This window comes from Vanessa atalanta, chromosome 11, assembly GCF_905147765.1.
Source record: "Vanessa atalanta chromosome 11, ilVanAtal1.2, whole genome shotgun sequence".
NCBI lineage: Eukaryota > Metazoa > Arthropoda > Insecta > Lepidoptera > Nymphalidae > Vanessa > Vanessa atalanta.
Window position 1 is genome coordinate 11,269,519 of NC_061881.1, and position 19,451 is coordinate 11,288,969.

General features: G+C 33.6%; 1 protein-coding gene across 1 annotated transcript in view; it reads left to right on the forward strand.

Annotated features, from left to right (window-relative positions):
* Positions 1-19,451, forward strand: part of LOC125067230 — a 94,425-nt gene that overhangs the window by 44,316 nt on the left and 30,658 nt on the right. The window contains exons 2-3 of the mRNA XM_047675703.1: positions 10,507-10,715; positions 12,571-12,706. Coding sequence (XP_047531659.1) covers positions 10,507-10,715; positions 12,571-12,706 — 345 coding nt within the window. The remainder of the gene's footprint in view (positions 1-10,506; positions 10,716-12,570; positions 12,707-19,451) is intronic.

Below are 19,451 nucleotides of genomic sequence, written 5' to 3' on the forward strand. Positions count from 1 at the left end.
TTGAGAACACTCATTCATATGACGGCCTGCCATACCGTCATTTGTAATAATCATTTGTATTATTTATAGGTAAAGTGCACGAAGCACATTCTCATTATAATTATATTTTGCCATGCATCCACCATTGATATATGAGTAGGCACTACACCGACACACGGATCTGCGCCACTCCTATATTTTAGAATAATCAACCATAGCTAGCAGCCTCGCAGTATAACCCGCACAGCTGCACCGCCTAGTATCATTTCTTATTATGTAATTTGATATGCATTATTGCACGCGGCCGATGCGGCGAGCGCATCACTCCACGCGTCCAATTTGAACCGAGCTGCCAAGCATCATACCCCTATATATGCTTTCACGAGAGTATGACATTCGGCGCAGGTCAGCCTTAAATCTATAGAATTTTGTATGGAAAAAGGCTGGCGCCGAGATTTTTTATCAAAAAGTGGCACGTCATTTTCTTCGCCAATACACGAACATATCCATGAATACACGAACGATTTCACCAAAAACGTATGAAAAAAGGTAAGCTTGATATAATGTCATTCCTTTATTATTCCATGTATATGTATACATTTACTATGCAATCTCATGAATTTATTTGTATGTATGTTTTTATGTTTCTATATATGCCATATAATTCTATATATGTATGTATGTATGCATGTATGTAAACTCTCCAAAACAACTTGACCAATTTTGATTAAATTTTAATATGTGCTTAACTAAGTCTACGGACGGCTTATATTGAACCCGGTAGGTGGCGCTGCGATCGATGTTATGTTTTATATATATAAAAATGTATTAAAATAACAATAATTCATTCTCACGTATTTATGTAAATAGTATAGTATAGTCCGTTACATCCAACCCCCTAAATTATATGAAGTTTATCGGAATATAATTTACTCCTAAATAAATTAATTCTTTTATCTTGTTTCCTACATTATACGTGTATAAAATATTGCAAAAAATATATATTATAAGTGGAAACCTCACTTATTACTAAATAGTTCCCTAAAAATATTAATAAGGTGTATCTAGATGGCCGCCCATCTACCGTCCTACTAAATCTATGTAATCATATTCTTATTAATTTCCCTAGCATCTAAGAGAAACAGTTATGGTTCCATCACGCTTTAAAGTGAAAGTCAGCGGACTACTATAAGGCGTTGAAGCCTTTGAAATAATATTTAATTTCTCAAGTTCCTTAAGTTTTCCTTCAACTTTTGTCTATTCCTTTTTCTAACCATTTTAATAATAATAACAAAATATTGTTATTCCAGTAACGTTCAATATAAATATTTAGCACTTTTATTAAAACCTCTAGTCTAATAATTGTCACTATACACAACTAGTATTTAATTCTTATTACAATGAATATTCTTTAAACTCAATATGCACCCTAAACAAAAGAAAAGTACGTACAACCCCCAGACTCCTCAAACTTTACAACCCCCAGACTGTAAAGGTTATAAAGCCTATTTGAATATATAAATCTCTTCAGACTCTTTCCAATTCACGGACAACAAATTGTAGGCTTTCGCCTACTTTTAAAATTAAGAATTAGCCGATTTGACCATCCTGGTCACGGCACCAAATTGTGACTATTCCCTGCCTATCTTAGTTAAAATATAATTTTACATTTAAAATTTCTTATATTTAAATATCGGTTTGGCTCGTGATTTCGTCTAGTTAGTTAGGATCCATATAACGTTGACTTTGTGTAATAACCGTGTTCTTTTAGAGCGTCAGAGATTATAAATTCAATCGACTATAGAGGAGTCAAATAAAACCAGGTTTATCTTTTAAATGCGTTTTTAATATAAATATTTTGTTTAATTAATTTGAATAATAATAATCGAATGTATGAGATACCGGTCCCATTTCCTTTAACACCTCTTACGAGTAGCTGAAGGATGTCGCTCCTACCCATCTTTATATATTTAACTGTTTTGAAAAATATAAAAGGGGGAGGAGGTTGAAATGGCCCCGCGCCCGCCATCAACTGTAGATTCCAACCATAGATCGGTGAACCTTCCTCGAACATGGGAAGTGCGATTTTATAGTGTGCAAACACTTTGTTAAATAATATATGAACTAGAACTAAAGTCCAGCAGGTATCACAGCCGTAACTGAGGTGTATAAAAGACTAATAGTCTTATAAATAAATCAAGACCGTAGTCTAGCGGATAGCACAGTAATAACTATGTTATTCAAATCGACGATTAGACTTAAAAATAAATCAACAAACTAGACCGTGGTCCAGTGGGTTTCACAGTCGTAACTGCGGTGTTTATAAAGTAGCCAATGCTACAACAATAATAATAAAAATAAGGATCAAAGTCCCATAAATAGTCAATCAGTCATAGCTGAGGAAATCTGTAGTCAATGGGTTTAACCCTGGATTATCATTGCATTAAATCACTGTTTCTCATACCAGTTCAAGTGCACGACCATCAGGCGGCCTAATGCAAGCACAACGTTATTCGTTGCTATATCCACTGTCGCAGAGTGTCGTTTTATCGTAAGATAATACGTATTAATTCCAAACATAGTGGAATAATATTCAATTAAACTCATAGATTACCGCGTAGGAATCATTTAAGTGGATTTAACATAATTTGTCATATTTTCTACCGTAGTAGGTTATAAAATATGAATATATAAATGATATACGTATAATCGTATTCTTTCTTATAACTAAGACTTACATCTAAGACTTATAACTAAGACTTAAAACTAAATCGAACGTTTTCTTAACTAGCTTATAAACCTTATAAACGCTTCGCGTATCACGTTTTACTTAAATCTATAACTATACAGTGGATATACTTAACTCTACAACAGGCACACACCCTACAATCGATTACTTAAACCAGCTTTGAACTCAGATCATTATTTGCATGTGATAATCAACTTCAAAGAGATATACGCAGTCTTATTACTAAACTAGGTGTCCTACTACAATATTTCTTATAATATCCTTAACACTGGGCTAAGGAGGCGTCCCTAAAAGGACGAACATTTTGCTACAAACGACACTTCTCGTATAAAGCGATTAGTGCGCCATATATGTATAGTGATGCCAGCCTGGATGAAATCCATTATTTGGGTCCTTCACTGCATGAACGTATCACTTCAGCATTATTACAGCCTCCGCAACGCCCTGCAACATTCGGTCGTGATTCTGGTACTACCGATTGATGAGAGACATCAATAACGACATCGTAACGTCAACCAGCCATAGCTCAGTACCACATAGCACATACACTACTCTAGTAACCCGGTAAGACAGAGTGAGGGACATTACCGTATCGCCAAAGACGTTATACAGTAACCTCAAACCCCGAAACTATCTCACGTAGGCAGCCTCATTGGTAACAGAAGGAGGGACACTACCGTATCGCCGAAGACGTTATACAGTTACATCACACCTCGCAACTGCATCACCTAAGCAAATTCAAGACGACATCGCCACGAGGGACACTAATGCAGCGACTCTCGGTCGAGCCACATAGCCTCAGACCACGCGTCGAATCATCAAGAATCCACCAGAGTATATTCAGTACAGTACTCGTGCGCGATCATTTTGCATGTGCATAGTACAAATATATTATAAAGGTTTTGTTATTTAACAATAAAAATCTTAAAACATCAACATCATTAGATCGTTGTCGTCGTGATCGTATCAAACAGTTATACCAAACTTGGATCTGTTTACAGATAATAATTGTGGAGTTTTAGAACGACCGGTTTACGAACTTACGTCCGTCGATCGACACAGTTTTACATGAAGAGTATTTATTTCGACCGCTATACGAACTTACATCCGTCGATCGTCACAGTTTTACATGAAGATTATTGATTTCGACCGCTATACGAACTTACATCCGTCGATCGTCACAGTTTTACATGAAGATTATTGATTTCGACCGCTATACGAACTTACATCCGTCGATCGACACAGTTTTACATGAAGAGTATTTATTTCGACCGCTATACGAACTTACATCCGTCGATCGTCACAGTTTTACAATATAATATCGCTACAACTTGCTCCGCTTACGGTTTACAAGAATCTGCAACATGGAAGACAAAGTTGACAAGCAATATGTTTAGTTATTTTACAAATTAATTATTATTGAAAGAAGTTCAATCATTATTTATAGCCTTATTGCTATTTGTTAATATACTTGATTTAAATTTCATAATTAATAGTCACCGTGGTAACCCTTTACTATCAGTATGCATCGCCCAGTACATACTTTTTTGCAATTAGATATTATCGCAAGACGGCTACCATCAAACCGTTTCTATATCATATTAATTTCATTATTATATTTTATTCGAGGTTAACCCCGACCTTCTTTATATCGCTTTTATATAATAAATATAATGTCTCATTGAGAACACTCATTCATATGACGGCCTGCCATACCGTCATTTGTAATAATCATTTGTATTATTTATAGGTAAAGTGCACGAAGCACATTCTCATTATAATTATATTTTGCCATGCATCCACCATTGATATATGAGTAGGCACTACACCGACACACGGATCTGCGCCACTCCTATATTTTAGAATAATCAACCATAGCTAGCAGCCTCGCAGTATAACCCGCACAGCTGCACCGCCTAGTATCATTTCTTATTATGTAATTTGATATGCATTATTGCACGCGGCCGATGCGGCGAGCGCATCACTCCACGCGTCCAATTTGAACCGAGCTGCCAAGCATCATACCCCTATATATGCTTTCACGAGAGTATGACATTCGGCGCAGGTCAGCCTTAAATCTATAGAATTTTGTATGGAAAAAGGCTGGCGCCGAGATTTTTTATCAAAAAGTGGCACGTCATTTTCTTCGCCAATACACGAACATATCCATGAATACACGAACGATTTCACCAAAAACGTATGAAAAAAGGTAAGCTTGATATAATGTCATTCCTTTATTATTCCATGTATATGTATACATTTACTATGCAATCTCATGAATTTATTTGTATGTATGTTTTTATGTTTCTATATATGCCATATAATTCTATATATGTATGTATGTATGCATGTATGTAAACTCTCCAAAACAACTTGACCAATTTTGATTAAATTTTAATATGTGCTTAACTAAGTCTACGGACGGCTTATATTGAACCCGGTAGGTGGCGCTGCGATCGATGTTATGTTTTATATATATAAAAATGTATTAAAATAACAATAATTCATTCTCACGTATTTATGTAAATAGTATAGTATAGTCCGTTACAATTCTCAACGGAGAGTTTTCGCGAGTATTATTTTAGCGCATAAGTGTGTACACAGCTGCATTCTCGATCCTCATTTTCTCATATGTGATTTGACAAATTTGTAATATTAGAACTCTCAATCGACGTTACTATGGTGTGGTAAGGTGCATTATGGTGACCAACCAAGTTGATATTGTAAACTAAATTATCATGCAATGCCGTTACCGCATATAACTTTCCGTTCATTGCACGGCCACAGAACTGTATCATCTGCTTGGTTTCACAACTTGTTAATTATGTATTGTCCATCAGTAATTACCAATAGCAAATATATTTCCGAGCATTAATTATCCGATCCAAATGATATTCGATCGAATTTGCTAGAAAGAAATTCCCTTGTAATAAGCTTTCTGTAACTTTGGAAATAAATCTTTTTTTTTTTTAATGTGCCTCCTTAACAGGCTGCGAAAGTTTTAATTAATTCTCTCGATCCCCACTTACCCAGTTTGTTTTTGTTTTTGTAATTTTTTTTTTATTTTTTATTTCCTTATATTTATTTTATAAAACTCCATTTTATATTACGAAGATCGTTAGTTCAAATTCGGACAAGTATTATTAATTGTCATGTGCTTAATTTGTTTTATAATTCATCTCCGGTTGAGGAGTGGAAGAAATAGCTTCGCCTTACCGTTGTTGAGGTTTATATCCAGTTGTGGGCTATTTATGAACTTTTTCTATTTTATCAGAGAGATTTAAATCTTTAAGAATAGATGCGGAATATTTTAAAATGATGACAATGATATTTATTTTTGTAACTTTACACTTCAGCATCATCTTTCGAAACGTAATCTCACTGGTCATATTATATAAAGGTAAAAGACTGAGTTTTATCTCAATTATAGGTGAAACGAAATTTAACTATAATTCTTAAGTTACGAGAGATCACTAAAAAACACATAAAATGCTACATAAAACTTAAATTTTCATCAATGCTATGAATGTATCTAAAAAAAACCGTGACAAGCGTTAAAAAAATATTTGAATCGAGAATGTAATAAATATCACAGAATACCAAATAGTAAAAAATAGTAATAATAATAAATATTTGCTATTTGATTTTGGAACATCTTCTAAAAGAAAAACAAATTCAAAAATTCTTAATTAATTTATGTGTCGCAGATGCCATCTATTGTCTTTGTCTGACACTTAAAGAATGTCAATATCGTCTTTAGTACGATAGACTGAAGTAGATGGAGCGGCGGCGACTGGATGGGCGTCGTTCACGGCTTGACAGCTGTCATTGAATAAACGAGTAGAAGAGTTGAATATTATTTGAGTTTGATACGATGTCTCTTGGCCGTCTAATTACGAATCTTATAACGAGGTCCTCATTTACCTTCGTTTTATATATATGTATATATTATTCTGTACATTCAGTCTGTTTAGAACGGAAAACTGAGTCGCATTGAACAAAACTTAAACAGGATTTTGAAACATCGAGTTCACAGTCAAGTTGAATGAACATCGAAGCCATCACTCCATTTCAAAATGAATGTACAAAAACAAAAAGCTTTGAAAAGAGATAAATGTCTGCGCTATATACATTCGCAATCTCGTCAGCCGTCAGAGATTTTAATCAAAGTGTTGTATGTCATGAATTTTAGGATTTAAAAAAAATCGTTAGCTTTATTTGAACTGAAACATCATATTTCTGTCATATTTTTAGCATTGTAGAGCTGTATACAAAACGTCTATAGTCATTCCAATCAAAACAAAAGCTAAATAAACAACATTTGACAACGATTTGACGATATAATTGGTCGTATTGTAATTTCAAAAAAAAAAACGAACGTGGACGAGACTATTATCGGACTTTGAATGTAAAACTAAAGTAGATATAACTCTTTAAGTGGAATAGTAGTGTATTACAAATAATGACATTAATCAAGATTTATTTGTAGTGCAGTTAGTTTGTTGTATGTATATATTTAAATACTCGTATGTATGTGTATTATTAAGTACTCGTCATATATTCTAACGTCAATACTATCATTGTTCCTGTTGGTAGCGCTTTGGCAATGCATGGAATGGTTATTATTTCTTACAGCGCCAATGTTTATTGGGCGCTGGTGACCACTTACCATCAGCTTAGTTGCTCGTCTGTCGACAAAAAAATATTTTCTAGCCGGTTCTACTCGGTAGTGTCTATTTTACAAACCGGTACCTTTACATTTAATTCAATGTTGGCAATGTTCAATGACGATTCAAAATTGCTTTTATCAGCCTACTTGAATGAATAATGTTTTATTTTACATTGGTTTCGTAGTATTTATTCATCTAGTATTAATGTCATTTTCTATTACGCTGTAGTTTCTGGCAAATTAATATTTTACTTCTGCCATCCATTGACACGCCTCTCAACCGAGAATTGCATAGATATCAGAAAAATCGTAAAGAATTTTATTCGCAGTGCGTGTTACGTGAAATTCGATGAATATAAAATTCACACTGTATGTTTCGTAAAATATTCTGTTTATTTTATAACCACATAAACTTAATAAATAAATATTAGACAACATAACATACATTACTCTGATCCCAATGTAAGTAGCTAAAGCACTTGAGTTATGGAAATCAGAAGTAACGACGGTACCACAAACACCCAGACCCGAGACAACATAGAAAACCAATGAACTTTTTCTACATCGACTCGGCCGGAAGTCGAACCCGGGACCTCGGAGTGGTGTACCTTGAACCACATCGACCACGGAGGTCGTAAGTTTATAAATTATACATCGTCCAAATCTTTAACTAAATACAATTAAAACACAGCTGCAATTTTACGTTAAATAATAATTCGAATTAGTAGTCGAACACTATAGGATACAATAAAAGTAACTTAATTGCTAACAGCCGGTTCGTAATATCGCGATACAGACAACAGGTGCACTAATACAAGCTGTATCAAAATAAACCGAGGGCTATTCTCTTTTGTTTATTTACTCGACTGGAGCTGTTAAGTATTTTGATTTCGCTTTGTATGTGTATCTTATGTTTATAGTTTGTTTATCATGTATAGCCGGTATTGTAAAGTATACACGTTGTTATGTTATTAATATTGTAGGTTCTAATTTGACCGTCTTACTGAACTGTGATGTCTGTCATTTGTCAATGTAATTTATTTTATCGTAGTCATGTTTGGTATTTTATGCAAAGTTTATATTAAACAAATATCGTAGGTTCTCTGATCACGTCTGACTGAACTATGATATCTGTATTTGGCTTTCATAATCTCCTCCGGCATTAGATAACATTGTGTGGAGATCTGTATGTGTCGGACGAAATTCTAAGCTTTAAATTCTTCCTAAGAATAGGAAAGGCCTCTAGACTTAAATAATATATACAAGTATATATTATTATGTAACTGGTGGGTATAATTAATTTATTATATTACATTTTACATTAACAGCCTGTAAATTTCCCACTGCTGGGATAAGGTCTCTTCTCCCTATGAAAAGGTTTGGTTTGGTTCCACCACGCAGCTCCAATGCGGGTTGGTGGAATACACATGTGACGGAATTTCGTTGAAATTTGACACATGCAGGTCTCCTAACGATGTTTTCCTTCACCGCTGAGCACGAGATGAATTATAAACACAAATGAAGCACATGACAATTCAGTGGTTCAAATCATCGGTTTCGAACACGTGCAGCGTTATAATCGCTAGGCCATCTCGGCTCTTCTATTATTTATATAATACGTGTATTTATTGTATTATTTAATGATAAATCCCGTCAAAAAAAATATTAACTTAATAAACAAAACTCAAAAGACAATTGTAATTTTTGTATGAGTCCTCTACCCTCGATTCAACATTGTTCAACGTTGATGACACTCGTGTCATTTGAAAGCTTTTTTGAATGGAAAATGGTGTTTTGTTACGTTTTTGAAATGTACATGTATGATTATTTAAAAATCGAATTGTCCATTGCTTTACCCAAATACCTGTACAAATATGTGTGACCGATGTTATGGTTCTAAATTCAAATCAATAAATTTGTAATTTTTTTTTTAATTAATTAGAATTATAAATATGTCTTAAGTAAGCAAAACAAGAAAACTATTATACGTTCAAATTGTAACGTTGGTAGCTACGTTCAGACACAGAATGGAAATGGTGTTTTGTTACGTTTTTGAAATGTGCATAAAATTTTAAAATAGAATTGTGCATTGCCCTTTACCCATGTACACATACGTGTGACCAATGTCGTGGTTCTAAATTCAAATCAATCAATTTGTTACTTTTTTTTAAATTATTTAGCTTAAGCCAGTAGTTAGAATTATTAATATCTCTTATATAACCAAAAAATTAAACTATTAAATAGTATAATTTTAATTCGTCTATTAGTTTCTTCCTGTAATCGTAATATCTTCCAATTTTTAGGACTAAGATCCGAACTGGCAGTAGTCCAATATATCGGGAGTTCGACATTTGAGCAGCGTGTTTCCTTATCTACTAGAAAGAACGGCCATTTTGCATCGATTCCCGGTTAAATGGATAACTTTACACGAATCTACGCTTGTTTCCTTTGTAATGACAATTTGTTTTATATGTGTTTATTTGTGTTTTTAATATTTTTTATTATTTTATTAAATGTTTTAAATGAAATCATTTACTTGGCCTCGAAAATTTTATTATATTAATTATAATTGAGCCGAGATGGCCCAGTGGTTAGAACTCGTGCATCTTAACCGATGTTTTTTTTTCTCTTTTGCTCATTTTTCGTTTAGTTTTTGTTTTTTCACTTTTGTTTTCGTAGCAAGCAACACTAATTAATAGTTTAATTAGTATGTAGTGTTTGCCTTTAAATGATTTTACATAATCTATGGATGTATATACCTAATGTATTTATGTAAGAGTGTGGTGTAAACACCTAATAAAAAAAAATAAAAAAAGTGACCCATTTACCCGCCTACACAGATATCATAAAGAACCAAACTTTAGGTATACTTTATGCATAAAATCAGTATTTTTAAATAAAGAACATCGTTATAGTAAAAATATAGCTTGATTCGTTGCGGATTGCTTTCTCTCATATAATATATAAGCAAACTGAGCCCTATCTACATCGACTTAATCCTAACATATAATCTTAATTAGACATACAATAGATGTTATCTTTACATATCAGGATGGCATTATGTGTTTACAGATTAAACATGATCATTCATCGTGGCCTTTGTTCGCAGAAGCCGGCGGGCTGCGTACAACGGAACTTCACATAATACCGAGAGTCGTACAGCGGGGTAGAAACGTAACGATGGCGTGCTTATACCAGATACATCAAAGCGAAATATATTCCGTTAAATGGTTCCGAGGAACGCAAGAATTCTATAGATATTCCCCGCTCGAATCGCCCACGACAAGAGTGATGCCAGTTAGTGGGATTAAAGTTGATGTAAGTATATATCTGTGAAAAAATATTTATTAATTCATTTATCATAAACCCACACACACGTACAGACACACACGCATCTGTGATTTCATACACAGCTCGCGTTTATATAAAATTACGTTTCGTTTTTATTTCTTTAAATAAGTTTTTACTGCTTCAAATTATTCTGCTATGCTATGATATTTTATGAGGGTTTGATTTACAAGGTCCTGAGATCGAATCCCAGGTTGCGTCAGTAAATTCAACAATCACGTAAAGTCGTACATGATCGCCAAACGTGTCGCTCTGCTCAATGAACTAACATAAGTATTTTGCTAATGTAACCCAGTTAGTCTAAGTTAAGTATATCCACGAAATCGTAAGCACTATATAACATATACTTAACAAGACAAACTTAAATCTAATATACTATACAAAAATCTAATTTACTCTTTACTTGACGTTGATTGTTCGAGAAGAACGATCGGTTCTAGATTCACTTAGCAGTAGCACTTTGTGCAATCCTTGGTAATGTTTGATCGGGTTTGAAGGAGCGAGCCAGTGTAGCCACAGGCACAAGAGTCATACTACCTTAGTTCCCAAGGTTGTTGGCACATTAGCAATGTAAGGAATGGTTTATTTCTTACAGATTCTGAGTATATAGCGATAGTGACCACTTATCATCAGGTGCCTCATTTGCGCGACCGCCCATAACATAAGCCAAATAAATAAATAGCAATAAGTCGTTTTTTTCTAAGGCTCTAAATATCGAGGATCATCAGGACATATCTTAGTGTCCTTATATTAAAAATCTGATATTCAGACTAAATCATCATCCTCTTGCCCTTATCTCAATTTACTTGGGGTCGGCGCAGCATGTCTTCTTCTTCCATACTTCCCTATCTGATGTCATCTCACAAGTAACATTCTTTCCAGCCATATCATCTTTCACACAATCCATCCATCTTTTCATTGGTCGTCCCCTTCCTCTATAACTATCCACGTTTATGCTCAAGACCTTTCTCAGAATATGTTCCTCATTACTCCGCATAACATGCCCATACCATGATAGCCTTCCACATAACTCCTCAGCTATCGGTGCCACTTTCAAACTTCCTCTTAGGTATTATTTATTTAGACTAAATACGTAGTATGTCGATCGAATGTAATAATAAATATATCTACAGTCTTCTTTAAAATTGTACATCCTTATATATTGAACAAAGAATAATATGCCTTTAGTAAAAATAACTCATCTTAAATACTTCCGAATAGGTATATTCGAACAAAATAATATTTCGAAAATGTAATCCCATTATCGAAGCTGAAAGGAGTCTTTATACATTTTATAATATATTCTGTAAAAAGGATATATTTAAACTTTTATATTTAATAATCAAAGTAAACCATTCCGTTTCTCATTGTTCTGCAAAATTAAAATAGTTTTAAAGTATGGTACGATATTATTCGGACTACTCACAATCTAAGCCTGGAGCCTCATTAAAAGTAATTTGGTTTTAGGTAGCTGGCAACACACCTACTTACTTTCAAAACACAAAAATAAGGGTTTTTTTTGTGGAAAATAAATACTGGTATTAATTCTATTTTAAGCAACGATGGTTTGAAAATAGAATGTAATCGATTTATATATTTCGTCCCTTCTTTCAGAGTCAGTTTTGATTCTTATTTTTTAATAGATTACCCAGTTCGAAATTCAGTAGCTAAAATAATTTGCACAAATTACTTATTTAAATAAAATAAAATAATATCATTTTATTTATAAATAATAAATTCACTAAAATACAAGATCAAAATTATATTATATTTTATCATTATAATTGCAGGATAGAGAGAATTAAAATTAATTAAATTGTTACAGAGATTAAACTCAAACGAAACACACGTAGTTCTGATGCGGGTAACGCCTGGGCTGAGCGGAAACTACAGCTGTGAAGTCATACAAAATGCACACACCTTTCCACATTATACTGCGACAGCCAGACTTGATGTTGTTGGTGAGTACATACAAACGACTTAATTAAATTATAAGGTTAAACGGACTCACACGTGTACCACGCTCGTTCCGCGTGAACGGTGTAATCTGTCTTACTAGTTATTAATTTCGGAAATATAATTATTAGGAGTTTAATGTTTTGATTGGATTAAGATATTGTTTGCAAATAAATCTAAATACGTACGTATTTGATTTTGAAATTGATAAATGTCTTATAAATAAACTATTTTGTAACAGAATTTATATGGAGAGCTAAATTTTTTTTCGATTATCGATAATATATATAGACTACACGAGATGTGAGTATTTAATTTGGAATAACATTTGAAATAAATAAAAAATAATCATTCATAAATCTCACTCGAAACGGTTATAGTTTATATTCCAATAATATTCAGTTAATTAAATGAATTTTATTTACACTTTAGGGCACTAATTAACCTTCGAATATAAAATTTAATACGCGATATACTCATCCCGTGTATGTGGAGATGGCCCAGTGGTTAGAACGCGTGCGTCTTAACCGATGATTTCGGGCTCATACCCAGGCAGGCACCACTGAATTTTCATGTGCTTAATTTGTGTTTATAATTCATCTCGTGCTCGGCGGTGAATTAAAACATCGTGAGGAAACCTGCATGTGTCTAATTTTAACGAAATTCGTGTGTATTCCACCAACCCACATTGGAGCAGCGTGGTGAAATATGCACCAAACCTGCTCTCCCTTTGAGGAGAACCTCAAAGGCCTTAGCCCAGCAGTGGGAAATTAACAGACTGCAAATGTAAAAAAAAAATGTAATACTCATCCGGTAATATCTAGTATGATATCCGGTTAGTATTTATATAAAAAAAGGATGTAAAATGTGTGAGCCACATACACGAGATAAAATGTGTGGCGCAAGAATAAAATATCGTTCGTGCGTAAAAGGGGCGTGGCCAAGTTGACTCATATATTTAAACACAAAGCGAAAGGAAGAACTCGAGCTTCCTCTTTTCCGACTACATCCTAAGCCGAGATACTTTCATGCAAGAGAAATCTTTTGGATACTCATCTCTCTGAACACGTGGACTCCATTTTTCTCGGCTTAGTATCAGCCATTAAACCAAAGGTGCTATCAAGACTACTAGCGCGAACATATTGCTGTAACACGTTCTATTAAGGAAATGGACTTTTTCATAGCTTAGACGTAGCTTCAACCAACCAAATTAAACCAGCTTATCGCTTATTGGTTAATATTTTAGACAAATAATAAAATACAAATATTTTAAGTTCAGTGATTGGTTTTAGTAGATGTATTTAGTGCTGTTTTTAGAGAATTACCCTTTCGTTAGTTCAGTTAAAATAATTGAAAAGTCAAGTAATTCCGATCGTTTCAAAGCTTTAATTAGTGATCAAATATTTATATCAGCTACGTTAGGTTAGAACATAAATAAAATAGAAATTAAAACTTTTGTAAAGTAAAACCTTTACCAATATACGTTTGTGAAATAACCAATAACGTAACTTTTATAAAACGATATATTTTCCGAATAAGACGTCATGAATAGTTTCTGAAACTATTTTCCTTAAATTAATTTGTTATATATTTTTCTTCAAACATTAGGGCACCAAAAATGTTACATACACTCAATATTGAACTCATCCATTAAAGTGGCTGTCTGAACAAGCCACTTCCTCCATTGACAGACTCTTGACAGCTCAGTTGTTGTTTTTTAAGCTACCAGTATCATAATCATTCTCTTTTTGTAATACGTATACGTATAAATCACTAGTTGCCGCCCGTGGCTTTACCCGCCTTTGAGAGTTTTCCATGATAAAAAGTAACCCATGTACTATTTCAGACTCTTATCTATCCCTGTGCCAAATTCAGATCCATTCAGCCGTTCTGACGTGATTGAGTTACAAACATCCATCCATCTAAATTTTCGCATTTAAAATATTAGTAAGAATTAAAAGTGTTCATTGAATTAAGTTAATTAAACTCACTTCGTGATAGGTCTTGTGCAAGCCGGTCTAGATGAGAACACAGATCATTACGCCAATGTCACGTGCGATGTTACTAATGTTGGTGGTGCATGGACAATGGATTGGCTATTATTTCTAACCGTATAAATGTCAATCGGTACTGGTGATTTATCATCATGGTGTCCCCTTTCAAGCTCTAGGTAAAGTTAATTAGGTAGTCAAATTTAAAAATCATTATCAATATGAATTAGTTATATTTTCCAGAGTTCATACGTCATGATTAAAAAAAAAAAAACAAAATATTCATTTATTCAATTTTGAGCGTTATTCCAAAACTTTTCGAAAAGCTCATCTGCCCAATTTTAACCAAATATTTCAAAAATATCCTCTCTACACAACAACATGGCTTTATGCAAAATAAATCAACATTGACTAATTTATTAGACTATGTTACAGATCTATCTGAAAACGTTGATCACAAGACTCAAATTGATGCTATTTACACGGATTTTACGAGTGCATTCGACAAAGTAAGCCATACAATCTTACAATCGAAGCTTATGTATTACGGAATCCATGGTAATTTGCTGAATTGGTTAGTATCCTACTTAAATAACCGATCTCAACGGGTGATTACTCACGGCTATTCATCTTTTGCATTTGTTCCCACATCCGGGGTACCCCAAGGATCCCATTTAGGTCCAATACTTTTTTTAGTTTTTATTAATGACATAGTAGACAGCGTTAAATTTAGCAAATGTTTAATATTCGCCGACGATCTCAAAATCTACAGACCTATAAAAACGTTATCCGATTCTGACCTTCTCCAAGCAGATATAGACGCTCTCGCTAGCTGGTGTAATAAAAATAACATGGAATTAAATGTTAAAAAATGTCTTCATATAAAGTTCACAAGACGCAGTAAACCAATATTATCTAAATATTCTATATCTGGCGATCCTCTATCCGAGGTTAATTTAATTCGAGACTTAGGTGTACTTATCAATAGCAATTTAAATTTTATTAATCATTTAGACAAAATAATATCAAAAGCTTGGAAAATGTTAGGATTTGTTAAAGGAACATGCAAGGATTTTAAGAATACTCGCTCGTTGCTCTGCATTTATAATTCTCTTGTACGTTCCAATTTAGAGTATGCATCAAATGTATGGAACCCATTTTATAACACTCATATCGAAAGACTAGAGCGAATACAACAAAATTTTACCCGTTTTCTTGCATACAAGGATACTAGTTGTCCTTATCGCGCTAACTACAACAATAGGCTAAAACATTTTAATATGATATCACTCAAAAGTCGCCGTGAAATCAGCGATGTTTTGACCCTACACAAACTGATCCATGGTCAAATAATGTCACCTGAACTACTTCAGCAAATCAATTTAGTTGTTCCCCGCAAAATTCCTAGACACCCAATAAAAAAACCTTTTAGAACTACAGCTTTTAAAACAAATTTAGGTAAACATGCACCCCTCAACAGAATAATTAATTCTTATAATGAATATTCTTCTAACGGCAATATCGACATCTTTGCCCAAAGCAAGCGAACTTTTGTGAAGCTCTGTAAAGATCTCATAGTACAACTTTAAAACCATTTTATTCATAAATTAAATTATGTCAACCCTTGTAGATTTTTGTTGTTGTATTTAAATTATATTTTATGTTTTGTTTAATTATCTATAGTTTATTATTTATTTTTTTAAATTTTTAGTAAAGATATAATTAGGTTAGTATAGTCTTATCTTAAAGTCAATGTTGTTTACACCTGTAATGATTTATTCACCTAGATTTAATACCCTGTATCTACTGCTAAGTGAATGTGCTAGTGATAAGTCGATGGTGTAATTATTTCCAATAAATAAATAAATAAATAAATAAATAAATAAATAAATTTATTCCTGTCGGCTCATAAAGGCAATTTTGAACGTTACGATACAGCGTTGAACTAAATGTAAAGCTACCGTAAATGAAAATAAACGTACAATAAGAATAGTATGGTAATGTTAATTGCTGAGTATTGAGGCACTGAGGCTTTTACTTTGAAGCGAAGATTCATCCAACCAAGTGACTCCAATGCGTCTTCGTAAATCAACATGTGGCAAACACATGACACATGCAAGTTTCCTTTCTATGTTTTCCTTCACAGCTGTACGTGACGAATAAACACAGACTATCTACACGATAAATCAGCTGAGCTCCCCGGGTTGAAAGTCGAGAGATCTAGCTTAACCTGTATCTGAGTTTATATAGCAATCAAAACACTAATATTAACAATAAACCATTTAATCTATATAATATTAGACAAAGATATATCCATAACCATTTCTGGTGTGCAATATTAAAATAACGTTATTATTGAAGTGTAAACTTCTTTTGCGAGGGTAAACCGCTTCGTTACGTAACGCGTTACGACGCCAGTCTCTCTGGCTTCGCTTTCTAGTACACACACGTGAAAGCAGCGGTAGGCAGATTCCTCCTTATTCACTCCAAGCCACAGCGCTAGCTTAAGTATGTAGGACAGACGTGTTTTTTTTAAAATATCGCGCACACTATTTTGAAGAATATTGGTAACAAAAAATTAAAAAAAAAGGTTTTATATTTAAATAGAAATCTCTTGAAATTATTAAAAAAGGAATTTCTTGAAATTTATACGAACATTGTTGTATATGATATCGCATTATCATTAGCTATCATGCAAAATTCCATTGAAATTCATTGAGTAATTTCCGTGTAATAGCATCACGTGCAGATAAATGATAATCATATGAAAAGGAAAATTGCTCGTCGAAATGAAAATTATAACAAAAATTTTACGTATTGAAATCAGCTATAAGCCTTTTTAATTTTGTCGGGTTATATGCAATCATTTTGCAAAGCGATTAAATTTTATATAATTTAATATTTTTTTATAAGTATTTTTTGGTCACGTGATGTCCCTGATTGGTTCTCAGGAGAGACGAGCTAGATTGTGGGGCAAATTATAGTATACTAGTGTGTGCGTAAAGATAGATCCACATTAATCCCCTCACTCTTGTAATTGGACGGCAAGTCTAAAACTACCAGAAAGAGTTTAGTTGCAAGGCCAAAGGTCTTAAGTGTTTTTCGAGGCACCAGAAATAAAACACTGGAAATTCCCAAACTAAGAACTGCTACCGAGAATTTGGTTACTGAAAAACCTGACCTGGGCCTCCTTTCCTTGGAGATTCGTCGCTGTTGCCGAAATTTGCCAAGAGCATTATTATGATCACGAGTCAGTAAAAATCAGTCTGAAGATGTTTTACAACCTTTAATAGTTCAAACTTGACACGTTCTATTAAAATTGTCAGTTGAATGTATGACGTCACGCTCAACCAATTTTCTAGCACCAAGCAACAATGTACACTATTACAGGCATAAAGGATACAACAAGTTGCATACTGCGGTCGGTAGAACATTTATGCCAATGGATATAGATAAAGGTCTCCATTTGCCATAAAATGGCATATTTGTTCTAACGTACTGTATGAACTGCTGAACAATATGGTCCAGAAGAAAATAATAACTTAGTTGAATTTGAGTTTTATTCTTAAAATTCAAAACAAATAGTAATAGTAAATAATGTCGCCACTTTAATTATATACAATAAATATATCCTATATAATCAGAATATTTAATAAAACAATAGCACATTTTTATGAGCAGTACTTTGAATCAAAATCAAAATATACTTTATTCAATTAGGCTTTAACAAGCACTTTCGAATCTTCATTTAACAAACAATTTTAAGCCAAACTACCACCGGTTCGGGTTGTAGATTCTACCGAGAAGAACCGACAAGAAACTCAGTAGTTACGCTTTTTTCTTTAGTAACCTAAGATTTGCTATAAAATAAATGAACTTTACCATATCATTATAGTTTCATTCAGATTTCACCACATTTTTGAGAGTAAAGATAAGAAGTCTTAAATGCAAAGATTTGTCAAACTAAACCGACGTTTATTATGTAGAAAGAATGTACATAAACACAAAGGAGATCACCATGCCATTGCTTTATATATACCTAACGTCTATTGGAAGTTTCGTACGGGTTGTATTTATGGCTTTGTTTTGCGTACGAAGCCAATAAGTTTGGGAATAAGTGCTCAGTTTCAGCCAGATAAAGGCACTAACGGTTCGTACATGCGATTCTCGCCTTTATTGTCAGAGTAATGACATTTTTACGAGACTTTGATTCAGATAAGAGTATCGTTTGTAATTTTGATGTTTTGAGGAAAATCAAGGTAAGATCTTTAAAACGAGATGACAGCAATCCTTGTCTTCCTGCACGTGGAATCGGTGTGGAGAAATGTTTGACAATTATCTTAAGAACTTAACGGTATAAAAACTAAACTATTTATTTGGTATACCAATCAAAATGGCGACAGTGCAAATCCTGACTGCGAGAAATGTCGTGGAGTAACACGATTACGTGCAGAAATAATAAGGCGGTTTTATAACCAGAAGATGCAATGAAGCGGGTGCTATAAGCTTAAAAAACGCCTTTGGACTTAAATTTACAAGTTTGCTTACAGTTGACATGTACCATGGACTTGGACCTTTCTGCTCTGAGTTTGGAATTAGTTGAAATTTAGTTTTTGGCGTTAGGTGCCAGCCTGCCTGTGTATATACTACCCACTCATCAATGTTCTACCACCAAAAAGCAATAGTTAGTCTTGTTGTGTTCCGGCTTTAATGGCGTGGTGTGGTGTACCAGGGATATAACATCTTAGTTCCCAAGGTT